General features: G+C 37.7%; 1 protein-coding gene across 2 annotated transcripts; it reads right to left on the reverse strand.

The window, feature by feature from the left end:
• Positions 1–3,060: 3,060 nt before the first annotated feature.
• On the reverse strand, positions 3,061–27,225 carry YME1L1 (YME1 like 1 ATPase). 2 transcript variants are annotated; one of them, XM_074574404.1, is made up of 19 exons: positions 26,828–27,225; positions 23,949–24,080; positions 21,308–21,470; positions 19,561–19,659; positions 17,417–17,526; positions 16,101–16,251; positions 15,902–16,009; positions 15,026–15,108; positions 14,107–14,197; positions 11,945–12,097; positions 10,468–10,600; positions 9,902–9,964; positions 9,290–9,402; positions 8,753–8,908; positions 7,876–8,027; positions 6,883–7,009; positions 6,710–6,783; positions 5,995–6,081; positions 3,061–4,874 (listed from the first exon to the last, which is right to left on the reverse strand). In XM_074574404.1, the coding sequence occupies exons 1-19, from the start codon at positions 26,855–26,857 to the stop codon at positions 4,731–4,733; spliced, it is 2,169 nt and encodes a 722-aa protein (XP_074430505.1). In that variant the 5' UTR covers positions 26,858–27,225; the 3' UTR covers positions 3,061–4,730. The 2 variants fall into 2 exon arrangements, with proteins under 2 accessions (XP_074430505.1, XP_074430506.1); XM_074574405.1 differs by having other exon boundaries at positions 26,587–27,046.
• Positions 27,226–27,595: the final 370 nt, after the last annotated feature.

The raw sequence follows: 27,595 nt of genomic DNA on the forward strand, positions 1-27,595 counted from the left end.
ATGCTCTGAAGAGTAACAACTACAGTCATTATTAAGACATGTCATATATCCCTTTGTAAAAGCAAAATGAAATCAAGCATGAAGCTGTTTTTTGGAGGAGTACTTAATGTGCATAGAAACAAAAGTGCGCTTCAGCTGATGTGGCTTTCCATACCTACTTTTATCCCTAGGTCCTAGAGCAATAGGCTTCTTTTGCTTTGCGGAGATAAAAACAAAACAAACACCACCAATCGCACTACCACCCACCCCTCTACCTATGACAGCTTTAGACTTCTTTCTTACATGAAATTCTTGGCAAAAGGTATCCCAAACTTTCCTGCAAATTTCTATCTCCAAAGAATATTATGTTTCCTTCTTAATCTGTTTTTTCTGTGGAACCTTTCTACCTGGAAAGATACTCAAATCAAATCTGGGTGTGTTGTTTCATCACGAATGTGGCCGAATATTCTACTGTGAAAGTAGCTCTGTAATAATGGGTAAATGTTTATAGAAAAAGTCTCTCTCAATGCTCCAGAGCTGAAGAGCAAGTTTTGTTCATAGAAGGAGAAGCCGTTCTTGAAACGATAGTCAAAGACTGTGGATGTTGTCTACCTGGAGTTTAGTAACACCTTTGACACTGTTTCCCACAGCATTCTCCTGGAGAAACTGGCTGCTTATCACTTGGACAGGTGTATTTTTTGCTGGGTAAAAAACTGGCTGGATGTCCAGGCCCAGAGTGATGGTGAATGGAGTTAAATCCAGTTGGCGGCCAGTCACAAGTGGTGTTCCCCAGGGCTCAGTATTGGGGATGGTTCTGTTTAATAGCTTTATCAATGACCTGGACAAGGGGATCGAGTGCACCCTCAGTAAGTTTGCAGATGACACCATGTTGGGCAGGAATGTTGATCTTGAGGGTAGGAAGGTTCTACAGAGGGACCTGGTCAAGCTGGATCGATGGGCTGAGCCCAATGGTATGAGGTCCCAACAAGGCCAAGTGCTGGGTCCTGCACTTGGGTCACAACAACCCCATGCAGCCCTACAGGCTTGGGACAGTGGCCAGAAAGCTGCCCGGAGGAAAAGGACCTGGGCGTGTTGGTCAACAGCTGGCTGAATATAAGCCAGCATGTGCCCAGGATGACCAATAGCATCCTGGTTTGTATCAGAAAGTGTGGCCAGCAGGACTAGGGAATTGATCATCCCCCTGTACTCAGTACTGGTGAGGCCCCACCTCGAATACTGTGTCCAGTTTTGGGCCCCTCACTACAAGACAGACATTAAGGTCCTGGAGCGTGTCCAGAGAAGGGCAATGAAGCTGGTGAAGGGACTGGAGAAAAGTCTTACGAGGAGCCACTGAGGGAACTGGGGTTGTTTAGCCTGGAGAAAAGGAGGCTGAGGGGAGACTTTATGGCTCTCTACAACTACCTGAAAGGAGGGTATAGCGAGGTGGGGTTGGTCTTTTCTCCCATGTAACAAGGAATAGGGCAAGAGGAAATGACCTCAAGTTGCGCCAGGGGAGGTTTAGGGTGGATATTAGGAAAAATTTCTTCACAGAAAAGGTTATCAAACATTGGCACAGGCTGCCCAGGGAAGTGGTGGAATCACCATCCCTGGAGGCATTTAAAAGATGGGTAGATGTGGTGCTGAGGGACATGGTTTAGTGGTGGTTTTGGCAATGTTAGGTTAATGGTTTGACTCATAAAGGTCCCTTCCAACCTCGATGATTCTATGATTAAATGTTTCAGTGTCCATATTTGTGCTTTTATTGTGGCAAATGATACAGCCATTTCTGCACTGGTGAAGCTGCCAAAGGAGCAGGTAATGCACTCATATTGTCCAACACCAAAGGAAGGAATCTTCATAAATACTAGAGAGAACAAAGGGGAGTCATGGTCCTGGAAAAAGAATGGAAATCTGCTGAAAGCTGAGTGAGTGGCCTGCTTAGTGAGTACTCTTACCCCTCTGACTCTGTTCTCCGGCCATGTTTTAGAAGCAAAAATAGCTCTACTTGCTTCTAGGAAATGTTTCTGAACAGATGAAAACGACACACCGCAGTGGCTTGATTACTCTATTTTCACAGCCAGCTTAAGGGATCAAGCTCTAGAAAACTGTTGTGACATTTCAGCTGACTCAGGTCATGACACAGTAGTAGGCAGCCAGAAAAGGCAGACCACACCTTTCACTAGAAGTTTCCATTTTCTTTGTATTAAGCTTGATGGCAGAATTTTGGCATAAGTCAGCCTTGGTAATGCAGGAAATTCAGAATCATGCTCTAGTTTGAAGTTCTTATTTTATGTGCCACCATGCTTGTGATGGCTATTTGAAAAACAAACAGTGCATCAAAGCACCTCACTCTGACCCATTTTCAGCAACACGAGGCTGCGTACTCAAAAGTCAGGTTATTCTCACCATCTGATGTTTTGGAAGCTGCCTTTGTGGCCTCCTGCCTCTGTCCAATGATTTTGCGAGGAGGAATTTCAGCTCCTAGGTGCACCTGAGAACACCAGAGGTCAAACCCAATGCCTAAATAGCCAAGTTTCTTTGAAACCCCACAGATACTGCAATGCACACAACCATCTAGGTGTAACTGTAAACTCTTCAATAACACCCCTGCTGGTAAATTGGCCAGAAAACGGAGATACCTTTTACACTTGATGGCTGATCTCTAACGGTCTTCTTTCATGACCCAATGATACACCACTCTTTTTTGAGACTGTGCTCACTTCTTTGCATACAGCAAGAAGCTTTTGAATGAGAAAGACCTCCCAAACCAGATCATCCAATATAGATTTTAGTGACTTCAAAAGTGAAAAAGTTTTTTGCTTTTGTTTCTAAATGCAGATTCACATGATTTAGCTGGGAAAGTTACCATCCAAGTCCCGCTACTGAAGCAGTAATTGAAAAAAGCTCTTGAATTTCTAGGGAGAACATTCCCTAGAAATCTAATTAGAGAGAGTGCAATTTTGCCATCATTCTTAAATTTATTTACAAGTTTAAATGTTTTATACACTTCAATTTACATAGTAGGGAACTTGGTATTACATTTTATAACAATTTACAGTGAATAAAAAGAAAACCAATATGCATAATTAAAATTAACCTTTATTACTGCAAAACAGATGCCAAATATGCAGTATATTTCTGTTTCTGTTGGCATATTTCTAAAATACATGTACAACTGTAACTAGTCAGCCTAGACATTTGGTATACTGTTTTATAACATTTGGAAGGTCTCCCACACTGCACTGGGATGTCACTATAGTAAGCTGACAAAATAGGCAAATAGAAAGTTATCTTGGTTTCGAAAGAAAAAAAATGCACGTGCTTTTACTAAAAAAACTAGGTAATAATCAAGCATTACACTCAGAAAATTCTAAAATACTATGTTACTTTCTAGTTTTAAGTGTAGCTACCACTTTCCATTCACATTTATTGGCACCAGCCCAACTATTTTAATGTCCAAGTATGGTAACCTTCAACATTAATATGCTAATAAAGGCCCTCTCTGCAACAGAAGTTTATAGTCCCAAGAGTCTACAATTAATTGTGCAGAAAGATTATGATCAAGATGTGTTATTCCTAAAAACCAGTTCCATGAGATCAGAATACTGGCATATAATTGCTAGCAATCACTTCCATTTGACTGGAAACTGCTTTTGTTTTCAAAAACTTATTATCTTAGAATTTCCAGAGGTTTCTTTAAGGGCTGAAAGAAAAGGTTTTATTTCCCTACTTCTACTGTAGAAAAGAACTGGGAATGTTATTTGAAACAACACACGCTTCAAACATTTTCTGAACTACTCTTTAGTGAGCAATATTGCCCTCTTTGAAGAAATTATCTGTCGGATTATCAAACGCCCGTACATAGTATTAGTAGAAACTAGTTCTGTAGAATCTCCAGCAGTGTAAAAGCACTGTCAAAGCACTGTCATCCATCTACTGCAGTAATAAAAAAAAAATAATCTAAATCTTGTCAGCAGCACATCAGAGGTCACAGGTATTTCTCTTATCCCTGCCACATTTCTGCCCAAAATGTGGTCCAAAGAGGCTTAGACATGTTTAGCCTGTTGGGTTTGCATTAAAATTTCTCTCCCAGCCATACACGTGTGTATTTTAACCCCAAGAGCACTGAAAAAACAATCACTGATGTTTTTTTTCCTCTAACATGGAGCTCCCACAATTCCCTTTAATAGAGATGCACTGTATAGCCGCTTCATTCTTAGAGATGTTTTGTTACATTTCTAAGAAGTCTTCTTTAAAAGTGATCTCTAGCCTCAGAGTATGAGCGTGGGTTAGACTACGTACTACTATTTTACAAATCAATCTGTCACTATCCATAAAACATTCCACAGCTCGTGTTGTGGGGTATCACTTCAAACGCACATGCAGCAGGATGACCCAGGAAGCTATGCCAAAACACACCAGCATATCTGCATGTTTTTCTTTACAGCTTCAACACATTTGACTAAACCAAAATGCTGAATTCAACCCTGAGATTTATCCTTCTGAATAACTTCTTGTGGGAAGAGTACAGGGAGCAGAGGATGAGGAACTTGCTTTATTTTGTGTGTCTTACTCTGATTAGACACAACAAATAGATGAGTAACAGAAGCTCACAAGAGACAGAATAATATTAAAGTGTCACTAATGCCATACACACATCAGGAAGGGGAAAAGAAGGCTATGCTGCGTAAGACTACTGCATTGCTAGATGTACATTCTTCAAATTATCAGTTGCTGTATCCCAGAAGTTATCATCTTACTTCCAGTTTTTTTCCCTCTAGAACAATTTGGATTTCTTTGGCATCCAAAGTCTCGTATTTCAATAAAGCTTCTGCTAAATTCTTGTGTTCTTTTGCATGAGTCTTCAGGATGTTCTTTGCTCGTTCATACGAGTCCTAATATTAAAAAAGGTGGAAGGAGATTTTGAGACTTCAGAACAAAACAGCAAGATTCCACTTTAAAAATTGTTTCCAGGTAAATACAACATGAAACACATATTTAAAGTTGTGCCTTACATTTCATAGCTAGCACAGCTCTTGTCTCTCAAAGGTTTAAAGTCTAACTGACATAATTAATTAAAAAAAACCACAACAAACAACCAAACTTTATACCACCTTTGCATTTTGCAGAAGTAGGACTAAAAATAAAGTCCTTGAGACAAACCTCAGTAGTTTTTACATGTGACTTAGAGAAGACTTAATGATTTGAAAAGTTGCCAATTAAATTAGTATTTGATTTTACATTATGAGCATTCAAGGAATGTTCCTCAAAGACTCATGTTTTTAAAAGCTTATCAAACTCTCGAAGTATTATGTACTTTTAGAAAGCTGAAAGCTACCCAAGTCCCAGCTGCTGCAAGCAGATGCACATTGCCAGCACTACCAGCTTCAACTTTAACTTCTAGTTCTACATAGATAGTTCTTACATGACCGAGTCAGTTTAAAACAGCTACAGCAAAAGTGTTAAATGGTTTAAATGTTATGATATAACTAATTCTCCTGCCTGTACCAAACAAATTCAGATTACCACAGCAGTGATCTAAAGTTCTGTGATTATCAAATGTTAGAAGTTTCCTTAAGCATCCGACACTGATCACTGTGAGGAAGAGGATACTGAAAAGGCAACTCTTTGATCTGATATGGCCATTCCTATGATTCTATACAAAATTATTTAGCTGCAAGTTATGAAATGTAAGAGTAACACAAAAAGATTCTCATTTGTTCTAAAAGAATTTACAGCCATACGTTTTTTTTCTTCTAATAATACGTTATTAATTGAATATATTTAAAAACCTAACACCAACAACTTGTTTCTCACTACTTGAGCATGACAATCACCAAAAAGTTTTGATATGCAGAGATTCAGAGTTAACACCTGCATTAAAGGCTTGGGAATACTTTCATACACCTGTGCCTTTTCACCAGTATGCATCACCAAACTGAATAATCAAGTAAGCTGATGCTCAATTCATCTCAAAATAAATGCATCAGAGCGGAGGACAAGAGAGAATCTTACCCGTAGAAGTGTTCTTACTTCCTGTTCAATTGCAGACTGAGTTTCAGGGCTAACTTTCCCCGTATCAGTATAGGTCATAACACCCAGCTAAACAATAACAAAAAAATCTCGTATCTTCCACTTTTGCAGTAATACACATAAAACACAGTAACAGCTTTATCACTTATTGCTTCTACTTGCAAAAAAATAAAAACATTAATCAAATGCTTGCTGAAGTGCTTGTGACAGAAACAAGCAAAGCAGCCTATCCATCAACTACATAGTTACTGCAGACTTCAACAGGTCACAGTACAGATCCCGATTAAGCGTTTTCTTATTTAAAAAAAACTCAAATCCCTAGACTACCAACACTTAATGGGTAATAAAGATGACTAAAGAAGTTTCTTTAGAAGCCTAGAAAACTCAGTGTTGTCACCCCCCCCAACCCCAAGATAATCCTCAATTGTAAAATGTTTGGTTTTATTATAAACATTTTCTGCAGACATTAGTAATTTTCAAGGTAATTTTGAGGTGAAGATCTTGCAAGTTAATTTTTAAACTGTCAAATATACAGGTTTTTAAGTTGAGTTCTCTGTAGCAGGGCCAGTCATAAGGCTTACTTTCTTTTTTGCCAGAACTACTTAGTCTCTGTGATCACTGGCAGACAAATAGGCAGTTAGTTACAGAACAGAATATTTCTTTGTGCCGTACAAATATTCAGGGTTGATGATACTACCTTCTCGCTCATTCCAAATCTAGTCACCATCAGTTTTGCAATTTTAGTAGCGTTGTCAAAATCACTGGAAGCACCTAGATAGCAAACAGATTTAAATCAGTTATTGAAATCAAGGTAAACATGCCAGTCCACAAGCTCCGATCAAAAATTCTTCTAACTACCAGTCAGCTGACCTGTTGTGATGTGATCACTTCCAAATATGAGCTCTTCCGCTACTCTTCCTCCCATACAGACATCCATCTGTGCAAGCAACTGGGATCTGGTTTCACTCCACCTGTCATTTTCTGGGAGTAAAGATACCTGTAAGATACAGAACCGTGGTCAGGTAACAACAAAGAGGAGAAATACTGAAATAATCTGAAAAATATCTTGTTTATATCCAAAGCAGATATAAAGACTTTTATGCAACAATTTGAATGCTGTGGGCCTCCTAGTCTACACAATCATCAGGTTTGCTTGGAGGTGCTTAGTCTACCAGCTGAAATTGCCTCCTACAGGCCATGAGCACCATATAAAATTAAGCCACTTAAGCCAACACCAAAAGAAATAGAACAATCTATTCTATCAATTTCTCCTTATTCACTACACCTGTACTGGGCCCAAATCAACTTGCCTGGATTCAGGCCCGTTTTCTTTAACCGAACACATTAACTTGGATGAAGTTCAATAGAAACACAGACATAATAGAAATATTTTTCTGTTCAAAAGCTTGGCAGCTAAAGGCAGAAAAGAAAAAATTAGGGATATCTATGCTAGAAACATGGTAGATAACCACTTAGTTTAGAAAGAGCCACACAGGACAAGGAACAACTTGATAAAGGACGCTTCTGTTAAAAGTACAGTTGAGCAATGTTTCTACTTTCCAGTCCTTTAGACATTCTTCAAAGTTTCGCTATTGGGTGCTAGTTCAACTGCAGCAGAATCATACTTACTTTTCTTTTCCTTGTATATGTGAACTATTATACTAGCATATGCTGTTTTATTTCAAACTGAAGGAAGACAGCTTTCTATCACACAGAAAAGACAACCAGTGAGTTTTCCAAGAGATTGCTCATAACCAAGTACTTTAACATATTACAATATGCACTAACATAATTGCAACAAATAGAATTGTTGGCAAATTCCTCAACAGCACTAAAGCAACATAAAATTCTAGAAATACTCACATGTCCAAGTGTTGTTCCTCGTGTCATGATTGTAGCCTTGTTGATGGGCATTGCATCCTTAGTATAATATGCGATGATAGCATGTCCAGATTCATGGTAAGCGGTGATGGTTTTGTTTTTCTCATCAATTTCTACACTTCTACGTTCAGGACCTTAAATAAGGGAACATTAAACTTCTTTGTACAGACGACTACCACAATCCACACGTTACATTTACTCACACAGAGCACAAAGTAGCTGAGGAAAAGCCATGTAAGCAAAATTAACTAACACTCATTAAGTGCAAAATGTTTACAAGTAGGATTTTAATGTCTACAGTGGACCTAAATATACTCCACTGACAAGTTGCTTTTAAAGGAAAAGATTCAAAATTCAGTCTGAGTATCTGAGAAAATTCCATTTCTTCTCTCAAGTATGAGCAGACCAGATTTTTAGCGTATACATCTCAGATGTTTAAGTTTTGTGTTATCATGTGACAAGTTAGTTTAACAGAAGTTACAGATTTCTGGTCATTTATTCTCTCCTTTCCTTTAGGAATAAGTAGGGGAAAGGTAAGAAATCAAGCTTATGTCTTCCTCTAGGGTCAAAACCAACATGCAGCGTTTCTGATTAAAAAAAAAAAAAGTATCAAGCCTTAAAGAATGTATCCCATTCTAAATTTTACATACTACTCTCTGGTCTCAAAAGGTTCTAATTCAGAATAAACTAACAGAGGACTTATTTGTTTAAAAAAAAAAACAACAAAACCAAAAACCAACAGCATAAAAACTTCTCTTTCTCTGTAGAAGTCTTAATCACGAAAAAAATCAAGAAATCTTAATCAAGAAAACCCCTGTGTACTGTAACATATATGTATGTCTTTACTATAAATTCCTACCCATTAGAATTTTGTCCTTGGAGAACTCGAGCTCTTTCATGGTAACCATATCTTTTCCATCAACAGCTGCCTTTAAGGCAGCTTGATTTACAAGATTCTCAAGCTCTGCTCCAGAAAATCCTACTGTGCCTCGTGCAATTATTTCTGGATCAACAGCTGTGGGGAAAAACAAACAAACTTGTCATTAGGGTACATACTGCTCCTGAAAAAGCTTGTATCATGAATAAATATCACGAAATGATAAAATTATAAGCAAGAATCATGTTCCATTAAAGATAATGTGTTAAACAAAACATTTTCAACTTTAAAAGAAATGAAGCCTAATTATTAAGGCACTATGAACTGCTGGGAACTAGAAGGAAACGCTGCCCTCAGAAAACTTTTGTAACACTATATACTAGGCATTTTTTTGTGTTCTTTACTGAGACACATGGTAAAGCCACAATTGCTGATGGAATAAAGGACTATTACATGAGTGGGCTGATCCAGTATAAAAACTGTTACATAAAGAGATATTACAGTAAAATATTTACTTACATGGATCATACTTTATTTTATTAAGGTACCACTTCAGAATTTCTGTACGACCTCTTACATCAGGCTTCGGAACAGTAACTTGCATATCAAAGCGACCCGGACGTATTAAAGCACTAAGGGAAAAGACGATTTAATACATTGACTTAAAAATGCTGCAGTAAACTTTTTCTAACATATATAAGGAACAAAAATCCATCTGATATTTCTAGAGACACCTACATAGACTATGTCTGGTGTGCACATGCAAATGCATTTTTCTTATCCATTTGTAAAAAGACAGATGAAAGATGTTTATTACCAACCCATTTTGAAGGGGTTTTTTGCATTTGAAAATTTTGCATTGCAAACAAGGAATGCAACTAGTCAATTTAAGTAGAAAAACTTCCAGAAATTTTAGATGCTTAGAGGCATATTACTTATTTCTCCATATTTAACTCAACAACCTTTTAAATGCCAAAAACTGGTCAATAAACATCCTTTTTAAGAAGGAAAAACCCCAGCTATAACACTTAATACTTGAAGATTATCACAAGCAACTTTGTTGTTGTTGTGGGGGTTTTTTGTTTGTTTTTAATACATGCTCTGTAGAAGTGATCAATACATTATACTCACTTATCTAATGCTTCAGGGAAGTTTGTTGCACCAATAATAACAACACCTTCATTAGGTTTAAACCTGTATAGAAAAAAAGAAGGGTGAGAATGTCGGAGGGGGGGCATTCTTAGAGACAGAATTTACTTTTTTTTTTTGTCAATAACTACTACTGCTTCTTATTTTGGATGAGCTCAACTGGGCAGTCAAAAACACACTGTCAAACCACAACATGTGATCCAAGAATGAACACAAACCCAGCAACTGGTTAAAAATATGCCCTGATCTCAGAGTTGAGCTGCTACCTTTAGATATATAGCCAGCCTAAAAAAGAAGAAATTATTTAAAATAATTGCAGCTATTGTATTACTACAACTCAGAAGCTTCTATATTCTTTACAGTAAGGCCATTAATGCTACTGTTGGCAGTACTAGAAAGTGGTCATAAGAGCATCTTAAGTTTGTATCCTTAAAAGCATTAGAAAAAAAATACAAAAAACAAAGCTGTCAAGGAAGAAAAATTCACCCAAATATTCAAAATACCAGTCAGTCAAGCACCTTCTATGCCCTCAGAATCCATATATTTACCCATCCATTTCAGCAAGAAGTTGATTAATGGTCTGTCTTGAATAGGGATGCATTGGAGATTCAATTCTCTTGCCACCAACAGAGTCCAACTCATCAATAAATATAACGCATGGTGCATTTGCTTTTGCTTCCCCTGACAGAAGAATAGTAGAAGGACATTTCAACTACACAAAAGAACAAACAGTATATCATGTAATTTAGGATTCTGCCATTTCTATTACTCTTGGATTATGAAGTGTCCTATTAGACATCACCAGAATGGTCTTGATGCTAGTCTAAGAAATGAAATATATTTTTGAAATTAAGCGATACAAAGAGAAGCAGGGTTCTTCATCTCCACATCAGTTTATTCTTATCATGCTACAAAAAAGAATTAGTAAAACAGATTAAGAAATTCATTGTATTTTGTATAAACTCCCTACAACACTTTGTTTCATAGGCTTGGATAGAGAACGTTAATCTATTAAATAAAAATAATACAAAATGTGATGGGTCTAATTGTGAACTTACTTTAATAGAACCTGCTTGTGATTTAACAGTGAAGACCTCACCCTCAAGTTTACAGGTATTAAAAAACACAGAATAAAAATGCAGTAATAAACTTTAAGACCACTGACTGGTACATGCATACCAGGATGCAACTCATCTCACCCAGCTAGGCATGTCTGTGACATTGGTAGTCATGTACAAGTCAGTCATCTAAACTTCTATAGTCAACAAAGAAATGCACAATGCATATTTTAAGGTACAACGCATGTTACATTTTGCATCCTTTCCATGTGAAGAAATCAGTTCTACAAATGCAAACTCTCATTCTTCCATTTAAGAGACAAGGTGGATTCCCTTCTTCCTGATAATATTTATTTGCATACCTAAAATAGAAAGCCTCTGCTGTGAAAGTTATTAATCTAAATATTAATTTCTAAAGTTTCATTATAATGCCCTTTATTCTGAGCCTGTTGATGGGCATAAGAAAGGAAGTCTCAGCCTGGTGAGATTTCATCTTATGGGATCACTGTGATCCCATAAAGCTGTAATTCAGAGAAAGAAAAAAGACAATATAAAAGTATGAGGGAAGTAACTGAGAAGGCTAATACTATATTTTATCTTAAGTTTAGAATTTAACTCAAATTTACAGTAATTTACACATGACAGTAAGCAAATTACAACTTAAAATATTCTATTTAGTTTATAGAACGTTACATTTCTAATTAAATTACTTCTGTTCTCTCTGGGAGTTGTTGTAAGATCAGTTATAATTTCTGCTACAATTTCATCTGACAGCTAACAAGATTCTACCGTTAATGGATACTCCCAGGATTCTGAGATTTACCTACACAATTAAAGTTTTATTTATTAGCCTCATACACTACTACTTTCCAGTAACCAGAACCGTACCTAATCAAAGCTTGTAAACAACACTGAATACTTAATCTCACATGTTAAAAGATTTCAAAACCACAAATATTTAACTTACTGAATAGGCTTCGGATGCGACTAGCTCCTACACCAACAAACATCTCATCAAACTCTGATCCAGATGCATAATAAAATGGAACATCAGCTTCACCAGCTACAGCCCGTGCGAGAAGAGTTTTACCAGTACCAGGTGGTCCAACCAACAGAATACCTAAAAAGATAAACAAAAAACCAAACACCACCACCACCAAACCCATTCAGTCTTATTATACAAGTACTGTTTCTTCTGTGCATTAGAAGAACAATTTACACTTGGCTTCAAAAAGCCATTAACATTCCATTTCAGATACTGCTCATTACTTGCAGCCTGAGGAAGCTTCCTGTAACAGATCGAGATAAACCCTGATCTGTATTGAAACGATGACAAAGATTCGTAGGACTATCAAATAAAAACAGAAGCCCGAAGTATTCTACAAAGTCACTTCTGAGTTTAGCATCTGAATCCCTAACAGTGTCTTCTTCAAACTGACATTTTCTTAGCCATTTCTGAAAGTAGAATTTTACTATTTTATTTTTTTTACTTAAATAAATTTTTTTTAATTTAAATAACGGACTTTAAACAGTGTAGAGCACTAGCAGGAACAGACTTATCAGGTTTACATATTTCAGATTCACTTAGCCTTCTACTATGATCAAACTTTATCATCCTTTTAAATAAAAACATCTGTTTCTGAAGTGTCTAAAGCAGTTAGCAAGCACTAAAGGTGCTGAAAGCTGTACAGAAGAAATAAAGGCCTTATAAGAGGTCAGTTACATAAAAACCCCCGCCTTTCAAGATAAAGGACTAAGGCACAGTAAGTTTTGTCTAACCCCAACATATTAATTTGGGCAATACAGGTTCTTTTGGGGACATTTTTGCATTATCATAGAACCACACAATAGTTTGGGTTGGAAGGGACCTTCAAATGTTACCAAGTCCAACCTCCCTGCCACGAGCAGGGAGATCTTCAACTACATCAGGTTGCTCAGAGCCCCGTCCAACCTGACCTTGAATGTTTCCAGGAGTGGGGCATCTACCACCTCTCTGGGCGGCCTGGGACAGTGTTTCACCACCCTCAGCATAAAAAAATACTTCCTTATATCTAGTCCAAATCTTCCCACTTTTAGTTTAAAGCCATTACCCCTTGTCCTATCACTGCAGGCCCTACTAAAAAGTCTGTCCCCATCTTGCTTATAAGCCCCCTTTAAGTACAGAAAGGCTGCAATAAGGTCTAAACTTCTGTTATGGATCTTTCTCAGATGAAAAGAGGTATAACAGAATTAAAGATTTTTGTAACGGGAAGCTATTAACTTTAAAAAAAAAAGATATCCCTACAGAGACAGTTAAAGGAGGGGGGGGAAAAAAATACAGACCTAAAAACCTCTGGGCTACATAAAGTTCTACTCAAAAAGGCATTAACACCAATTATACATAACTTTATCAGTAATTTTTTTTTTATACTATGTTACGTTCAGTGACAAAGTAAAAGAATTTTTGTAGTTCAGTACATCATCTCTAAAAGGTTCACTTGGGACTTCAAAAGAAATACCAATTCTTAACCCTGCAAAGAAGGCTGCTAACAACAATAAACACAGTTTTGGTTTTTGAAAGGCTTTTTGCCTGGAATGTACAGTCCACTGCTTTGCTCTGTCATAGCTTATTACCCCTAACGTTTCTATCGAACTTCTACCACATGTAAGATCTATCCAGGCATCCTTGCTTCTTCTATCTGAGTATCCCAGATACCTCAGATTCTCTATGGGGACAGGCAGTAATGACTAATTTTTACATATGGAGGACCGAAGGTAAGACAGGAAGCACGCAATGTAACTACCTTCACCTCCACTCCCGCACCCCCAAGTACTTCATTTTTAAGAGTATCCTTTAATAAAGAAGCTTTCACAACTCTCTTTGAAGATTTGTTTGTGCCTAAAATATTTTACGCAAACAGGGAAATCTACTACCTATGTATAACATTATTTCACGATTTTTCCCAGATACAAACTAAATACAACAGTAGTACGGAGGCCCATTTTGGTTATATACTTTTTTGATTCCTTAAGTTAAGGAAAAAAACATTCAGAAGCTAGGCTGTAAATTAGTCATTCAGCATAGAACAAAGCTACAAAGACAGCCATGGCTACATACGATTTTCACTTCTGCTGAGCAATGATTCTTACCTTTTGGAAGTTTGCCTCCTAGTACAGTAAATTTATGTGGATTTTTCAGGAATTCCACAACTTCTTGTAATTCCTGTTTAGCTTCTTCAACCTACATGTTAAAAACATGCCACAAAATACAACTAAGCATTTATAAAGTTTTGCATCTTTTTTCTAAATGAGTTTTGTATTAGAGACTTAGACAAGTTTAAGTCTCCAATTGCATGTTGATCAAAAATACACAACAGAAAGTGGAGAATTTGTGTGGATACCGAGTGTCCATGAGTTTAATTCAACCTATTTCCTAGAACTGTTCATAGGAATCAGTAAACACTAAAGTTAGTAATACTGAAGGAATAACCAAACAGGTCAAGACCAGATCTGACCAACAAGATAAATACAGAATCAAAAATCCTGCATCAAGATATTAGTCTAATTAGTTAAAAAGAGGTTAATCCTATCTGTCCAAGGGGAGGAGAACCACTAACAGACAAAGAACAGTTGAATAGAAAAAATAAAGCTATCCCATCAGCAGTGACATGCCCACTTCTTTCTGGGAATCTCTGTATCTTCTGTCCTAGTATCAGCTGTCCGAAAGAGAATGTACTAAGAGAGAAACGATCAAATGGCATTACCATCTTCTTGTATTGGTCAGCTTCTGCAAAAAATAGATTCACATGGTACTTATGGCCTGCCTTTTGCTATTCTAGCCTTTAAAAATGTGATTCAACAAGTCGAGGGTGCACCTTTTATAAGGTATTAAATGCCACAAAGATATAAAATAGAACAAGAGTAGTTAAACCCTCCTTGATCTTGGACTGGTGAATACATATAAGACTTCAGTTCATACAAAGAAATTTCTTCAACAGAATAAGACATCCTTCAGGCTCACAATGATTAGTTAAGCAAGAACTCACTCACACTTTACTTTTGAACTTACCCCTTTTACATGCTCAAAGGTGACATTTTTCAACTGGATTGGATCAACCGCTGCATCAAAGATACTCGATGTTCGAAAGCGTACTAATAGCAAACAGCAGATGATGAACAAGTTTACATATGAAGTCATTTCATTCCAAGACTGAACTTTGCATTGAATGCATACCATTAAGCCACTAACTTTACATACGCCCTTTTAAAAGGGGCATGTTTCCAACAAGTGTCTAGCAAGAGTAAGATTTATTAAAAAACGCAAATATTTACAATATTTGCAGTTAATTCAGTGATGCAAGTGCTTTTTAGCCATTTGTCGTACAGAAAGCCCTGCATCCAAAAGCAGATACACAAAACCAGCAGTTGTTCTTCAGAGTTTCTGCACATACCCTTTTTGAGACCCAGGCAACAACTTTGCATGAAACTGAAATTCTCCGTTTACATTAGCTCAGCCTTTGATCATTCTGCTATTTCCAACAGATTTCTTAAGATGACAATTTGGCCATGCAAGTACCTAGTTGCTATAAACTAGGCTGTGAATATGATAAAAAAAAATCAAACCATTTTGCCTACTGCTGATCTAGAAAATGCATCACCTAAATTCAAAGACAAATACATAACTGGTGAACAGTCTGACTTCTCTGCTTGGTTCTATTTTTTCACCAGAAGGATTAAAATAATTATATTAACAGACAAATTTTTTGTCGCTATAATAATTTTGTCACACTATTGTCTGAAAAGCAATAAATAACTCTTCTCTTTCATTAGTACATTGAAATGTTATCCTAAAACAATCATAATGTCAAAACACATTTAATTTGTGCTAAACTTGCAGGAAGATACAACACAAGTGAAGCAGAGGGGAAAAAAAAAGTTAACTAACCAGCATCAGAAAAGGAGCCTTTCCCAGGTAAAAATGACGAATATATGGCAAGATAAAAACAAAGAACAAAGAGAAAGAAAGAAAGCAAACGTGATCTTCTTAAGGAATCTGTAAAAGAAAACAAAAAGAGTTTTAAAATGGGCTGAAAAAAATTACTTTCTGAATGCAAAGACAAGATACATGAAGTAAAACAACTTACCAAGTGTTTTTTGCAGGAATACCTGTGCTTTCAAAAAGCCTTCTGCAAAACCAGTTTTAAAAGCATCCTGGTGTGCCTCTGGGATGTTTTTTGTTTTCATTAGCGTATCTAAGTTTTCAACATCAATTCTTCGCTTCCTCAGGATAAAGCCCTGAAATATTTGCCACAGCAGCATTAGTATACACTAAGTTTTAATACGCAGTTAGCTTACTACCTGGCTAGCATCGGTGCGGGGGAAAAAAAAAAATAAATTAAAAAAAGCACGTAATTCAGACACTATGGAGTTAGTTAGACGACACAGGGCAGTAGCTTGAGTGTGGAATCACAATGGTTCCAAGCAGGGGCAACCTGATTTTTGCCAAACGGATCAGGTTCAGAGCCCTCCTGAACCCCAGTTCCAAACAGAAAATGCAGCCTAAGGCAGATTTGTACAGCTAGCTTTGTACACTGGATTCCGTGGGAGTTATTAGCTTAAGGTTTTTGCTTCATGTAATCAACTTAAATTATTTCCAAATGTGAAATATCTTCCTAAGTATAGTTTTGATAGAGCTTGAGCAAATGCATCTCATACACCCTACCAAATTCAAGAGCAGCACCGCATGGAGCTAGCTCTGGTTTATCTTCATCCATGGTACACTTAGTCCACAGATGAAATAAACCACATATGCCTAGAAGACAGGGAGAATTCAATGCTAATTTACACACACAATCAGATCAAATGCTTTATTAGCCTGACTTCTGTACAATCTATTAGAAGCAAAGAGTACCTAGGTTAATTTGGTTTTCTTAAGTGCTTGGCTACCCCAAGCCTGGACAATTATCTGCTCAATTAAAAGTATATGTGTGAGTTTGTAACCCATAGAAACACCGAGTTTAAAAGTTTTGTATCTTAAAAATATCCTAGCCACAAGTAAATTCATTCTTAGAGCATCAATCACAGGCTGAACTGCTTAAAAAAAAATATACATTCTTGTATGTTAAACTAGCTGTATTTCTGTTTAAAACATATACTTCATTTGACTCCAAGCTTTTTTTAACCAAGACACAAAAACAGAATACAAAAAGAATTTTACTTCTAGAGTTTAAAACTCTGAAACTACTATCCTAAAAAATTCAAATAATTTTTATGATACATGAAGCAAATCTGTGTATTAATAAGAAAAACAGTATGTTGTCATTAGCTCAAGTTTTGAATTAAGAAGTTTTTTCACACACTAGTGAAACAAAACATCCTTGGTAAATTGTTAAGGTTTATTCAAGAGAACAAGATGGTCTGAATATGTCCAAAACAACTTCATAATGCTACTCACATTTACCTTCAAAAGTGAAGAAAGTGAATTTTTGGTTTCTGTTAATTGTTCAGATGTTGACTGCAGGCGTCTTGCTCTTGATCTCAAAGTCTTAAAGGACCGTGACTGTATGTAAACTTAAAACAATAATAATAAAAAAGTTAAAAACTATCCATTACTACCACTACAAAAAAAAAGCCTAAGCAATTTCAGAAACTGTTATATTAAAAAGACTATTGTGATTGAACGGAATGTAATTTCCAAAAATATCCACAGTAGAAAGTGAAGAGAACTGCAAACAGCAATCTGTTTAAGATGCCTGACCAAAAAAGTAAAAAAACAGAAACCTGTATGAAAGGTACTTCTGGATCTAACAGTAATAAACTGGATAAATAAAGATTTTAGTACTGTAAATGGATAGTTAGGTCATCTAACTTGTAATCTAAACTTGCAAGCACAATGCTTACTGTTTTGCAATATATTTTTCCCATAAAAATTTTGGTTAAAATAATCAGGACTTGATATGAATTATAGATAAACCCCATCACCCTCTCAGGGAACAGAAAGATAACGGCTGAATTAAATCCAGGCAGGCTAGCAAACATGAAACATTCAGAAGCTAATCCAGAAGGATGGGAATGAAGGTTCCTGCTCTAAGATAAGCTTTGTCTAAAAGCTCAGCTGATAAGGTGCCCTGAAGAGAACTGGAATGGCTTACATGTGCTGTTAACTTAGAAACCAATAAAAGAGACCATTTATATACTTTTTATATATATATATAAAAAATAATATATAATGATATATTATTATATATTCTTATAGCACTACATGTCATATTCTATCACACCAGAAACCTTGCAACAGAGATTTTATCACATAAATCACAGACGTCAATAATACGCATCTCCTTTCACTACTATGTTTTCAAATAATCACCAATATTAGCCAGTTACATAGTTTTAACTAAGCCTTCTGTTATCATAGAATAGCACCAGATAAAAGGAACTTCTGGAGGTTACCTAGTCAAACCCCTACTCAAAAAAGGTGTAACTTCAACATCACATCAGGTAGCTCTGGACCTCATCCAGCTCAGTTTTGAAAGTCTCCAAGTCTCAAACTGGAAGAGGGTAGATTTAGATTAGATACGAGGAAGAAATTTTTCACTATGAGGGTGGTGAGGCACTGGCACGGGTTGCCCAGGGTAGTTGTCAATGCTCCATCCCTGGAGGTGTTCAAGGCCAGGCTGGATGGGGCTTTGAGCAGCCTGGTCTAGGGGGAGGTGTCCCTGCCCATGGCAGGGGTTTGGAGCCGGATGATCTTTAAGGTCCCTTCCAACCTAAACCATCCTATAATACTATGATTAAGATAACACAACCTCTCCAGCCAATCTGTCTCAGAACTTAGCCACTCTCATTGTGAAAATTTTCCAACAGGAATTTCCTTTGCTTTTACTTGTTAATTGTTGCCTCTTCTTTAAGGTGTACAAGAGAAGGGTAACTAATATGACTCCAAGAGTAATTAGATCACTCCTTGCCTTCTCTTCTGCTATTTTTAAAACCTCAGATCCTCCAGTTTTCCCCGTACATTAAATGCTTGAAAATCTGGACCCTGCCTTGTGGGTCCAGATAGACCATCACTGGGCTATCTCCATTTTGTCAGCATCTGTCTCTCAACTATGGGACACAAAACCAGACACAGTACCCCAATGTAGCATTAGAAGAACTGAAGAGAGGACAATACCTGAACTCCCCGAGTTCCTGATTATGTTCTTGCTAATGCAGTCCTGTTGTTACCCATCATACATCCAGGAGTAGTTTAAACCAGTCACCAAACACCTTAGAAAGTTCATCTGGATGAATACCAGATTCAACGTGTTTACTGATTCAAAAGCAGTCAGCTCATCTATCATCTTTTAAGAACACACTCCACAAATACTGACATCTTTGAACAAGATTCTATAGTTACACCATGTTTACTAACTTAATTCTGGAAACACACTACTCAAATGCAAAAATAACTTCATGATTTAAAGTGTTAGTATCAATGTAAAGTTCCTTCTGGAAGTTTCCCAGCATTTCCTGAGTGACACCTCTATAACAAAAGTAAAAATACTCTCCCAGAATAAAAAGATACTATAGAGATTAAAAATAGCGTAGTTTATTGTTTTATACCTGGCCAACACCGAACATCTGAACAGAAATTTTGGAGGGGATTAGGATGCTGTCTGTACAAACAAGATGAGCGTAAAACACTGAAGACATCCACAAAGCCTGTAAAAAGATACAGCAAAGTGTAAGTATACCCTACATTAAATGGCAAGTAAATATTTGCTTCTTACATAGCTTGTTTTTTCTTTCTTAAATATTCATTCCATTTTACTACAGTCCTTCAGGCATCTGTAATTAAATTAACCATTACCAGTACATAGACAGTTAACTTACGTCAGGCACTTTGCATAACACCAGAATTTTTTCTAATTGGGATTTCCAAAAAATATTAGTATGCAGAATCTTGAATTTGAAGCTGTATCTGGGAGGGAAAACTCTGCGCATCTGTAGAGAGCTGAATAAATTTATCTAGACTGGACAGGAATCCAAAGACTTTCATAAAACTCAAGGACCAGCATTTAAGCAATCATTCAGTTTCAAAGGCTTTAAAGAAGAGATTGCTCACGGGCATTTTAAAACAGACTGTATAACATACGAAAACATTTTAAACTATACTAAGTCTACATAAATGTACAGTCCTTGAGCAATGCAGAAACAAGAATAAATAAATAAATGAGCATCACAGTGAAAAAATTATTAGCAGATACTATTTCAAGCACACTAGAGACTGCAAGTAAAGTGGACTTTCATTTATCTGTTGTTTAGTTACTAACAGTTCAAAGAACTCATCCTCATTTAGCAGGTAAGAATTACTTAAGAAACATCAGAGACCTGCAGTGGGAGAGGGGAAAAAACTGAGGGCAAGCCTACGTATGCTCTCTTCCATAATAATTCAGAAGTTAATGTAATCACAAGAAGGGTGTGGTTTTTTGTTTATTTTATACATTCTGAGAAAGTTACTACATCAGTTAGACACATCTAGGAAAGCAAAAAAGAACCCTGAATGTTCCTACTGCATTTTTTGAAGTTATACAATTGTAGTAACAGCTGACAAGCTAACAACTGAAATACTGAGGCACTATGGGAAGGAGGAAAAAATAAATTAGCTACTAATTCTACAATGCTGTATATTCCACAATCCTGAATATTGGATAATCTAATACAACATAATTATGAACACATTAGTTTAAAAAAAAAATACAAACACTCTTCTCACTTTACGCACAAACACGTATCAATAATAACAGTCACTGATAGCATGCAGTGTCACCTACACCAAAGGTACACGCTTGAAGATTTAGTACCGCCCTTGCCTGTGGCAGTTTTCCACCTATAACCTTGCCTTTTCAACTGTGAATGAAACAACCAGTCCGGTGAGCTTTTACCTTCATCTATGAAAGCTTTGAAGCATTTGCAACTTTTCTCTTCACATTTAGGAAACTGCCTCTGCGCTAATAAATAAACCACTCTCGGTTTATTTCAGCAATTAAATACTTTACATGGACTGTTAACAGTTAGCCACCCTGAATTCCTTTCTAATTCAGACAAGTTTAATAGCATACAACTTCAATTCCAAATTTGAAGAAACAATTCTAAAATCTGGGTTGAATTTTCTAACATTTTCAAGATTCAAAAGCACCACTCCAGAGGCAACTTGTATACAACAAAAAACACATTAATATTCTTTTTATTAAAGATTTTTTTAAACTATGAGTTATCTACAGCACAAAAGATTAAATTAAAGAATAACTGTGTTTACCGTTATAATCTAAGTCTTATCAATTCTCATAAGCACTTTACTCAAACATACCATGCTTATTTTCAAAGAAGGACTCAGCAGAGATGTACGATGTATGCCACTGTGAAGAGATCTTGTTTTCTGCACAGTAGCCAGGAAGCAACCTGTTCACCAGTTCTTTGAAGTGGTAAGCTTTCAAATCAGACAGTCCTAGATCTCTTAAATTAAGTACAGACTGCAAAATAGAAATAAATGTTCAAAATTTACTGAAGATTACGTTAAGGAAAAAAAAAAAGAATTTTGGCTTAATACAGCACCTATATTTCACAGTTCAGACTGAAATAAAAAATTTCTAAATGAAGATAAATGAATGAAAGGACATGATTAAAGAAAGAATATTTGCTACTGTCAATGCACAATAACTTTTCCATTTGCACGCATTGATATTTTCATTGTCACAGTACATTTATGACAAATATATTTTCTTCCCAACTCAGTCTTTTTAACACCTTCCTGCTCCCTGATAGAAGCAGACACAGAAGAAAATGCAATTTTCCAACACTTTCTACTCTTCATGATAGAGCAAATGGAGAATGCAAGGGGGAAAGGTATACAGCAATATCCACCCACGATACTTCATCCAAGTGAGCAAACAGGAAAATCCCCCAATCTCTTTTTTTGCCTTTTTGCAGCTAGCACAGATTTAGCAGCACAAAGACTGGATGTTTAAAAACTATACCCAGAGTTAGAATCGTAAAGAGCCACAAGCTGGGCAGACACACAATGAAAGGCAAAAGCTTCTATGGAGAAAAGGGTATTAAGATCTGGGATTTCCTACAAAGCAAAGAAACTATGAAAAAAAACAAAGAGATACGACACATACACTTGAGTTACTAAATAACTAACCTTGATCAAAGTAATTTTAGTCTTGTATTTTACAGATAGAAAACCATCTTTTTATGGGAGACTATGTTTTAAAAATACTGTTTGGTTTGGATCCTTTAAAATATCTATTAGCCTCTCAATATTGCTTCTGCAGTAACATTTTCTTAACTGAGAAGTAAATATTGTATTCTAAATGTATTTGCGCAGGTATTTAATTTTTGATAGTTAGAACATTACGGATTATATTTTTTTCTTAAATTGTTTTTATGCAAGCTTTATGTTTATCTACATTCAAGGTAAAATTAGATTTCCAATAAAACGACATACATGAAAAATACTCGAATAAAATGTCAAAAGAAGCACTTTTAGAACAGATTCCAAGATGCCTCCAGAATACCACCATATTCAAAATGTATAATTTAAAATGGATTTCTTAAGTAAACAAAGTATTCTGTTCTAAAGGCTAGGGTAGATTGCTTCCTGTCCACTTATATTCAAAATAAGTACAAATACATTTTTAAATGTCATCTGACTTTTATACATAGTTTAAAGAGTAGATCAAGCCTTCCTACTTCAGCTCAGTAATTGCTTGGAAAGTTACTGAAGGAGGGAGGGGTTAAAAAAAGAATTTAAAAAGTAACATTTTCTGTGACCCTTCAGAAAACATTACTACTTCCAAATACAGTTTTAACTTCACAGCAGAGAGGCTTCACGTTCTCAAATGATGATTTTTGCCATTCTAATAGTTCAACTTTATTCAATATTAGAACTGCATGTAGTATGTCAGTATTTGCCGGTTTTCAATTTGAGCTTATTTAAGTTTATTTAGGTTTATTGTAGTCTAATCAACTTGCTTTAAGAACTGTCTTTAAAAATAGTTTAATTAAGAGAAACTTTTTTAATTATTATTTTTATACTTTTATCATGCTAGGAGGAAGCAAACAGGTGTATGATGAATTAGAAAGGAAGTATTAAATATGAAAAACACTCCGTATTTAGAGGATTCTCATGCTGAGTAGAAAGACAAATACAGAACTGAATAAATAATCCAGGTCTCCCGCTGAAATCGATTTTTACCATTAGAAGCAAATACAGAATCACCAAAAAAACCCCACCCAATAATGGAATCACAACACAGGGATGATTAGTACAATCCATGCTGATTTCCAAGAGTTCTGCAGTTAGTGAAAGACTCCATGTTTTTTGTCCCAAATATTTCCTCAGTCATAAAACTTGTTGTAAGAAATGAGTCAAAAGAGAAGTGGCAAGATCTAACACTGCTTTGCACTTTCTGTATCTTGATTTTCAATGTAAAGAACAAAAAATACCTAATGATAATGAAAGATACTTACACAGAAATATAAGAAAACATGCAAATATGCTATTTAATTTCTCAAAAACCCCCAATATATTTTAAGTTACAGTCTGTTTTCTCATAAACTATAATGAAACAAACTTTGCTAGAACTCAGAGTGAAAAGGTAATTAGGGGTTTATTAACAGAAAAGTTATTGTTGCTTTGGAGCAAGAAACATTAAGTTGAAAGTGAAAACAAATCCCCTCCTCATTTGCAAACTGCTAATGAGACAAGTACTAGCATTTTTTCTTATTAACAAAATACTGTATTTTCATAGAATACTTACTGCCAAAGCACCAATTGACTGAAGTTCTGTGAAAAAGCTACATTCTATGTGTCAACATTCTGTTTCATTTTGTCACATCCCATTATTTTATAAAACAAGTCAAATATTAAATTCACTTAAATTGACATTATTTGGGTTTATTTCAGTTAAAAGCAAACTACCACTTTTCCCAAAGGTTTTTAGTACCTCACTCTTCTGAGGATCATGCTCCGGGGAGGCGTCCCTCTGGACAGGCTGTACGGATGCTGTGCTGGCAGCAGTAGTGGAGCTTTTTGGTGAATGAAAGGCATTGATAAGGTGACTCAGAGGAACAGTAGCCTAGGAAAAAAAAAAAACCTCAGGTAATGATTTAAGCTTGTTTAAGCTATTTAAACCTCCATTCCAAACCCTGACTTATAATTGCGTATCTTGCACACTGCCTTTTAACTGAAGACTTCATAATAAACCACATGAACTTAGCTGCAACACCACAGGTTAGCTGATATCTGTTTAAAGAAAAAAGAAAGTTTAAGTATGCATGACAGATTAGAAGCTCACAAAGCCTGGGGGGGGAGGGGGACGGGACACGACACACATCTACATTTCCTGCTTTTCAAACATAAGCATGGTTTAAAGAAAATAATCACCAGATTTGCAAATACCGAAGTAGGTACAAATCACAGGAGATGCAAAGACTGCCCTCAATTTGCACTTAAGACAATGTTTAATTACAAAAAAAAAAATAACAGACAACTTTTAATGCATTGTTCTCAGCTGCAACAGCAGAGGAAAAAATTGCACTTCCTTCAGAATACTTTTTTTCCTTTTTTTTTTTTTTAATGTATGACTTGTTTGCTGTGTTACATATGCGCTGTTGCAACCAGATGACAGAACAGTAAGGACTGTTGCTGTCTTCTGACAAATATTACAAACTTAACAATCACTTAATGCAAATAAAATACAAAACTGTGTGAAACAATGTTTTTCCTCTGTAGTCACAAGCCCGCCGTCACAATCAATCAATTTACATTCCAAATAGGTGTTTTTTTCCTCACATAGCAATAAAAGACAAAAAATGAAACACAAGTAACATGGGGAGAAAAAGAGGAAAAACAATAATAGATGACTTCGACACTGAAAAGCATGCAAATTGACACCATCTGTTGAAATCTTTAAAACCTGTTTATAGTTACTCTCATTCAGGAACTTTCTCTTCTTTGGAAGAAGTGTTCACTTAAAATAATCCTGAGCCTGTCTTGGTGTTTGCCAAGGCAAAACTAAGATCACCAGTCTGATAAGACTTCACAACACAGCCACAGAAGAGAAGTAATGTTCTTTAAACAACATAAACAGAAAAAGAATGGTAGATGAGGTAGTCCATCTATTTAGCAGTAGGCCTGAATTTCAGACTTTAATATGAAATATTATAACATAGTAAATTCCAGCTTATCCCTGGACAGTTATCCAAGCAACAGATCTCATCAAGCCGGTTTCCCTGGAACCGACTTGAACAGAAAGCTCTGTAGCTGCTTTTGAACAGCGTTGAATCAACATTTTACTAATTCAGAGATCACCGTTCTTGAGTACTACTGACTCTTGTATTATTTTCCAAACAACACCTATTTTCATCTATAAAGTAACGTTTTTAGAACTTGAAATATCTGTATTTTTTCCTGCATTACACAAGTTATTCCAAAAAGCTTCCTTTATGTTTTCTTCCTTGGGATACCACTTTAGCAACATACCTAAGTATCAAACTAACCTAAACAAAGCATGTACGCATATCACAGCCCATTCCGCAGTTCAGCAGCGCTCAAGTCAGCTCAGTTATGCCACCTCATGAATCAGTATAGAAGCCTGGGCGCACCACATATCACGGCCCCTCCTCTATCATATAACTATATCTATTGTGAATATATGGTACAAATAATTCCAAAACTTCCAAAATGCCTCAGTCCCATTACACAACACTAGGGAAGAGAGCTGGGGTGCAACTCTTGCTGCTGGAACAATACCTGACTAAGCCTCTGCCTATGAACGTCCTTCTGCAAGACTTCCACCTCTGTGTTGACTAGACAGAGGATTAAGAGAGATAATGCTGTGAGACATGAAAACTGCCTCTGAATTAACTGCCCAAAGTTATAATTAAACTCTCGAAGTTTGTGGTAAAACCACAAAGCCTCCAGAGGTCAAAGCCAGCATTCTAACCACTAACCAAGCTCTCCTCCTTCATTTCCCACTATGAAAAGGTGGGATGACACGTTCCTAAAAATATCTTCACAAGTTCTGTCATTTCGCTATACTAACAAAAACAATTAACACATTTTCCACATCTGGAAAGAACAATCAAATCCCACTGTGGGTTAAAACTATCACATACTAATCCCCCTAACACAAAACATAAAAATAAAACCACTGGTTTGCATCAAAGCCCACAAAACCCACAAGTCCCATCCTACTCACCATCTCATAAAACATGCCTTTCTGATTGTCCCCAAACTGTTCTATATAACAGATAATTGAGGGACTTTCCCTGTACTAACTTTTAGAAATTATAAGTCATTTCTTTTCAGTTTTCGCAACAACCTGTAACAATTAACAGCACAGCTTAACTTTAGCTGTAATAACACACACACCCCTCCTTGCTTCTGCTTTAGAAACAGATACTGAAAGCGCCACCTCGAGGTTAACTTTTTCATTTCGCATTTTACAAGCTTTTATTGTACCTTCCCCTCCGTTTACGCACTTTTTGCCCAGACAGGACCCCAGGCCGCTGCAGCGCCGACCCGACCCGCCCCTCTCCCCCGGGACCCCCGGTGCCGCCCCCGCCTTGTACCCCCCGTACCTCCATCGCTCACGCCCGCCTGACACTCGACAAGGCCCCAGAAACGTGGCAGCCGGGATCTCGGCTCCTCCCGCGGAGGCTCGCAACCCCGGGGACTCCCCGCTGCCTCCGCCCGGCACCGCTGCCTCCACCCGCACACGGAGCGGACCCCCGACCGCAGTCCAATGGAGAGGGGGTCCCGAGCACGGCCAACTGCCCACCGCGACGGGCCGGGGCCGCCGCCGGTGCGCCCCCCCCTCACCTGAGGCTGCACGGTGGAGAAGGAAAACATCCTCCCGGCGGGGACGACGGCGGCGGCGGCGACCACAGGCGCCTCTTCCGCTTGCCCGCCCAGACGCAGAAGCCGTGCCCGCCTGTCAGCCTGCGCCGCTGGGTCGCTGTGGCAGCTGCCGCCGCCGTCGCCAGCGGGAGCGCCCCACGGCTCCGCTCCTGGGGAAAATGGCCGCGCCCCACGACTGGCAGTGACCGGGCCGGAAGCTGTCCCGGAAGCGGCTGGAGATGGTAGAGCTTCCGGGTCGCCTCTCCCTTCTGGCTCCCCTCCCGCACACACCCCGCGCGCAGCTGCCGCCTGGCAACCAGGACTCTTGTTTTCCCACCGTCCCCGGCTACGCCACGCGCGGGATCAAACCATCGGTGACCGGGGGAGACTGGGGGGCGAGGGGCAAACCACCCCCCCGGGGCGGGGCGGGCAGGGAGGAGGGGCGCTTGGAGCACGAGGGCTTCCTCAAAACCGGTACCCTGGTGGCTGGGGTCTCCGGGAAGGAATTCCCGGGGGGAAGAGGAATGTGGGAGTGGGAAACGGGGCGGCCGCACCATCCCCAGAGCAAGACGTGCCCGGCCACGCCCTGTGCAGCGCAGCTGCCCGCCCCGCCGGGTGGCTGTGGGCAGCGGGATCCCCACCAGCATAGCCACGGCACCTGGGACAAACTGCCGGAATAGCAACAGAAGAAAGGACGTGGACTTGCTGGAGCGGGGCCAGAGGAGGCCACGGAGATGGTCAGGGGGCTGG

Source organism: Larus michahellis, chromosome 2, assembly GCF_964199755.1.
Source record: "Larus michahellis chromosome 2, bLarMic1.1, whole genome shotgun sequence".
Taxonomy (NCBI): Eukaryota; Metazoa; Chordata; class Aves; order Charadriiformes; family Laridae; genus Larus; species Larus michahellis.

Coding starts and splice junctions, on each gene's coding strand:
- YME1L1 (XM_074574404.1), bottom strand. CDS start 26,857: ATGTTTTCCTTCTCCACCGTGCAGCCTCAG. Junction 19,660..21,307: donor CTTCTTTGAAAATAAGCATG/GTATGTTTGAGT, acceptor ATCTTTTTACAG/GCTTTGTGGATGTCTTCAGT. Junction 9,965..10,467: donor CTTCTTGCTGAAATGGATGG/GTAAATATATGG, acceptor TTTTCTATACAG/GTTTAAACCTAATGAAGGTG.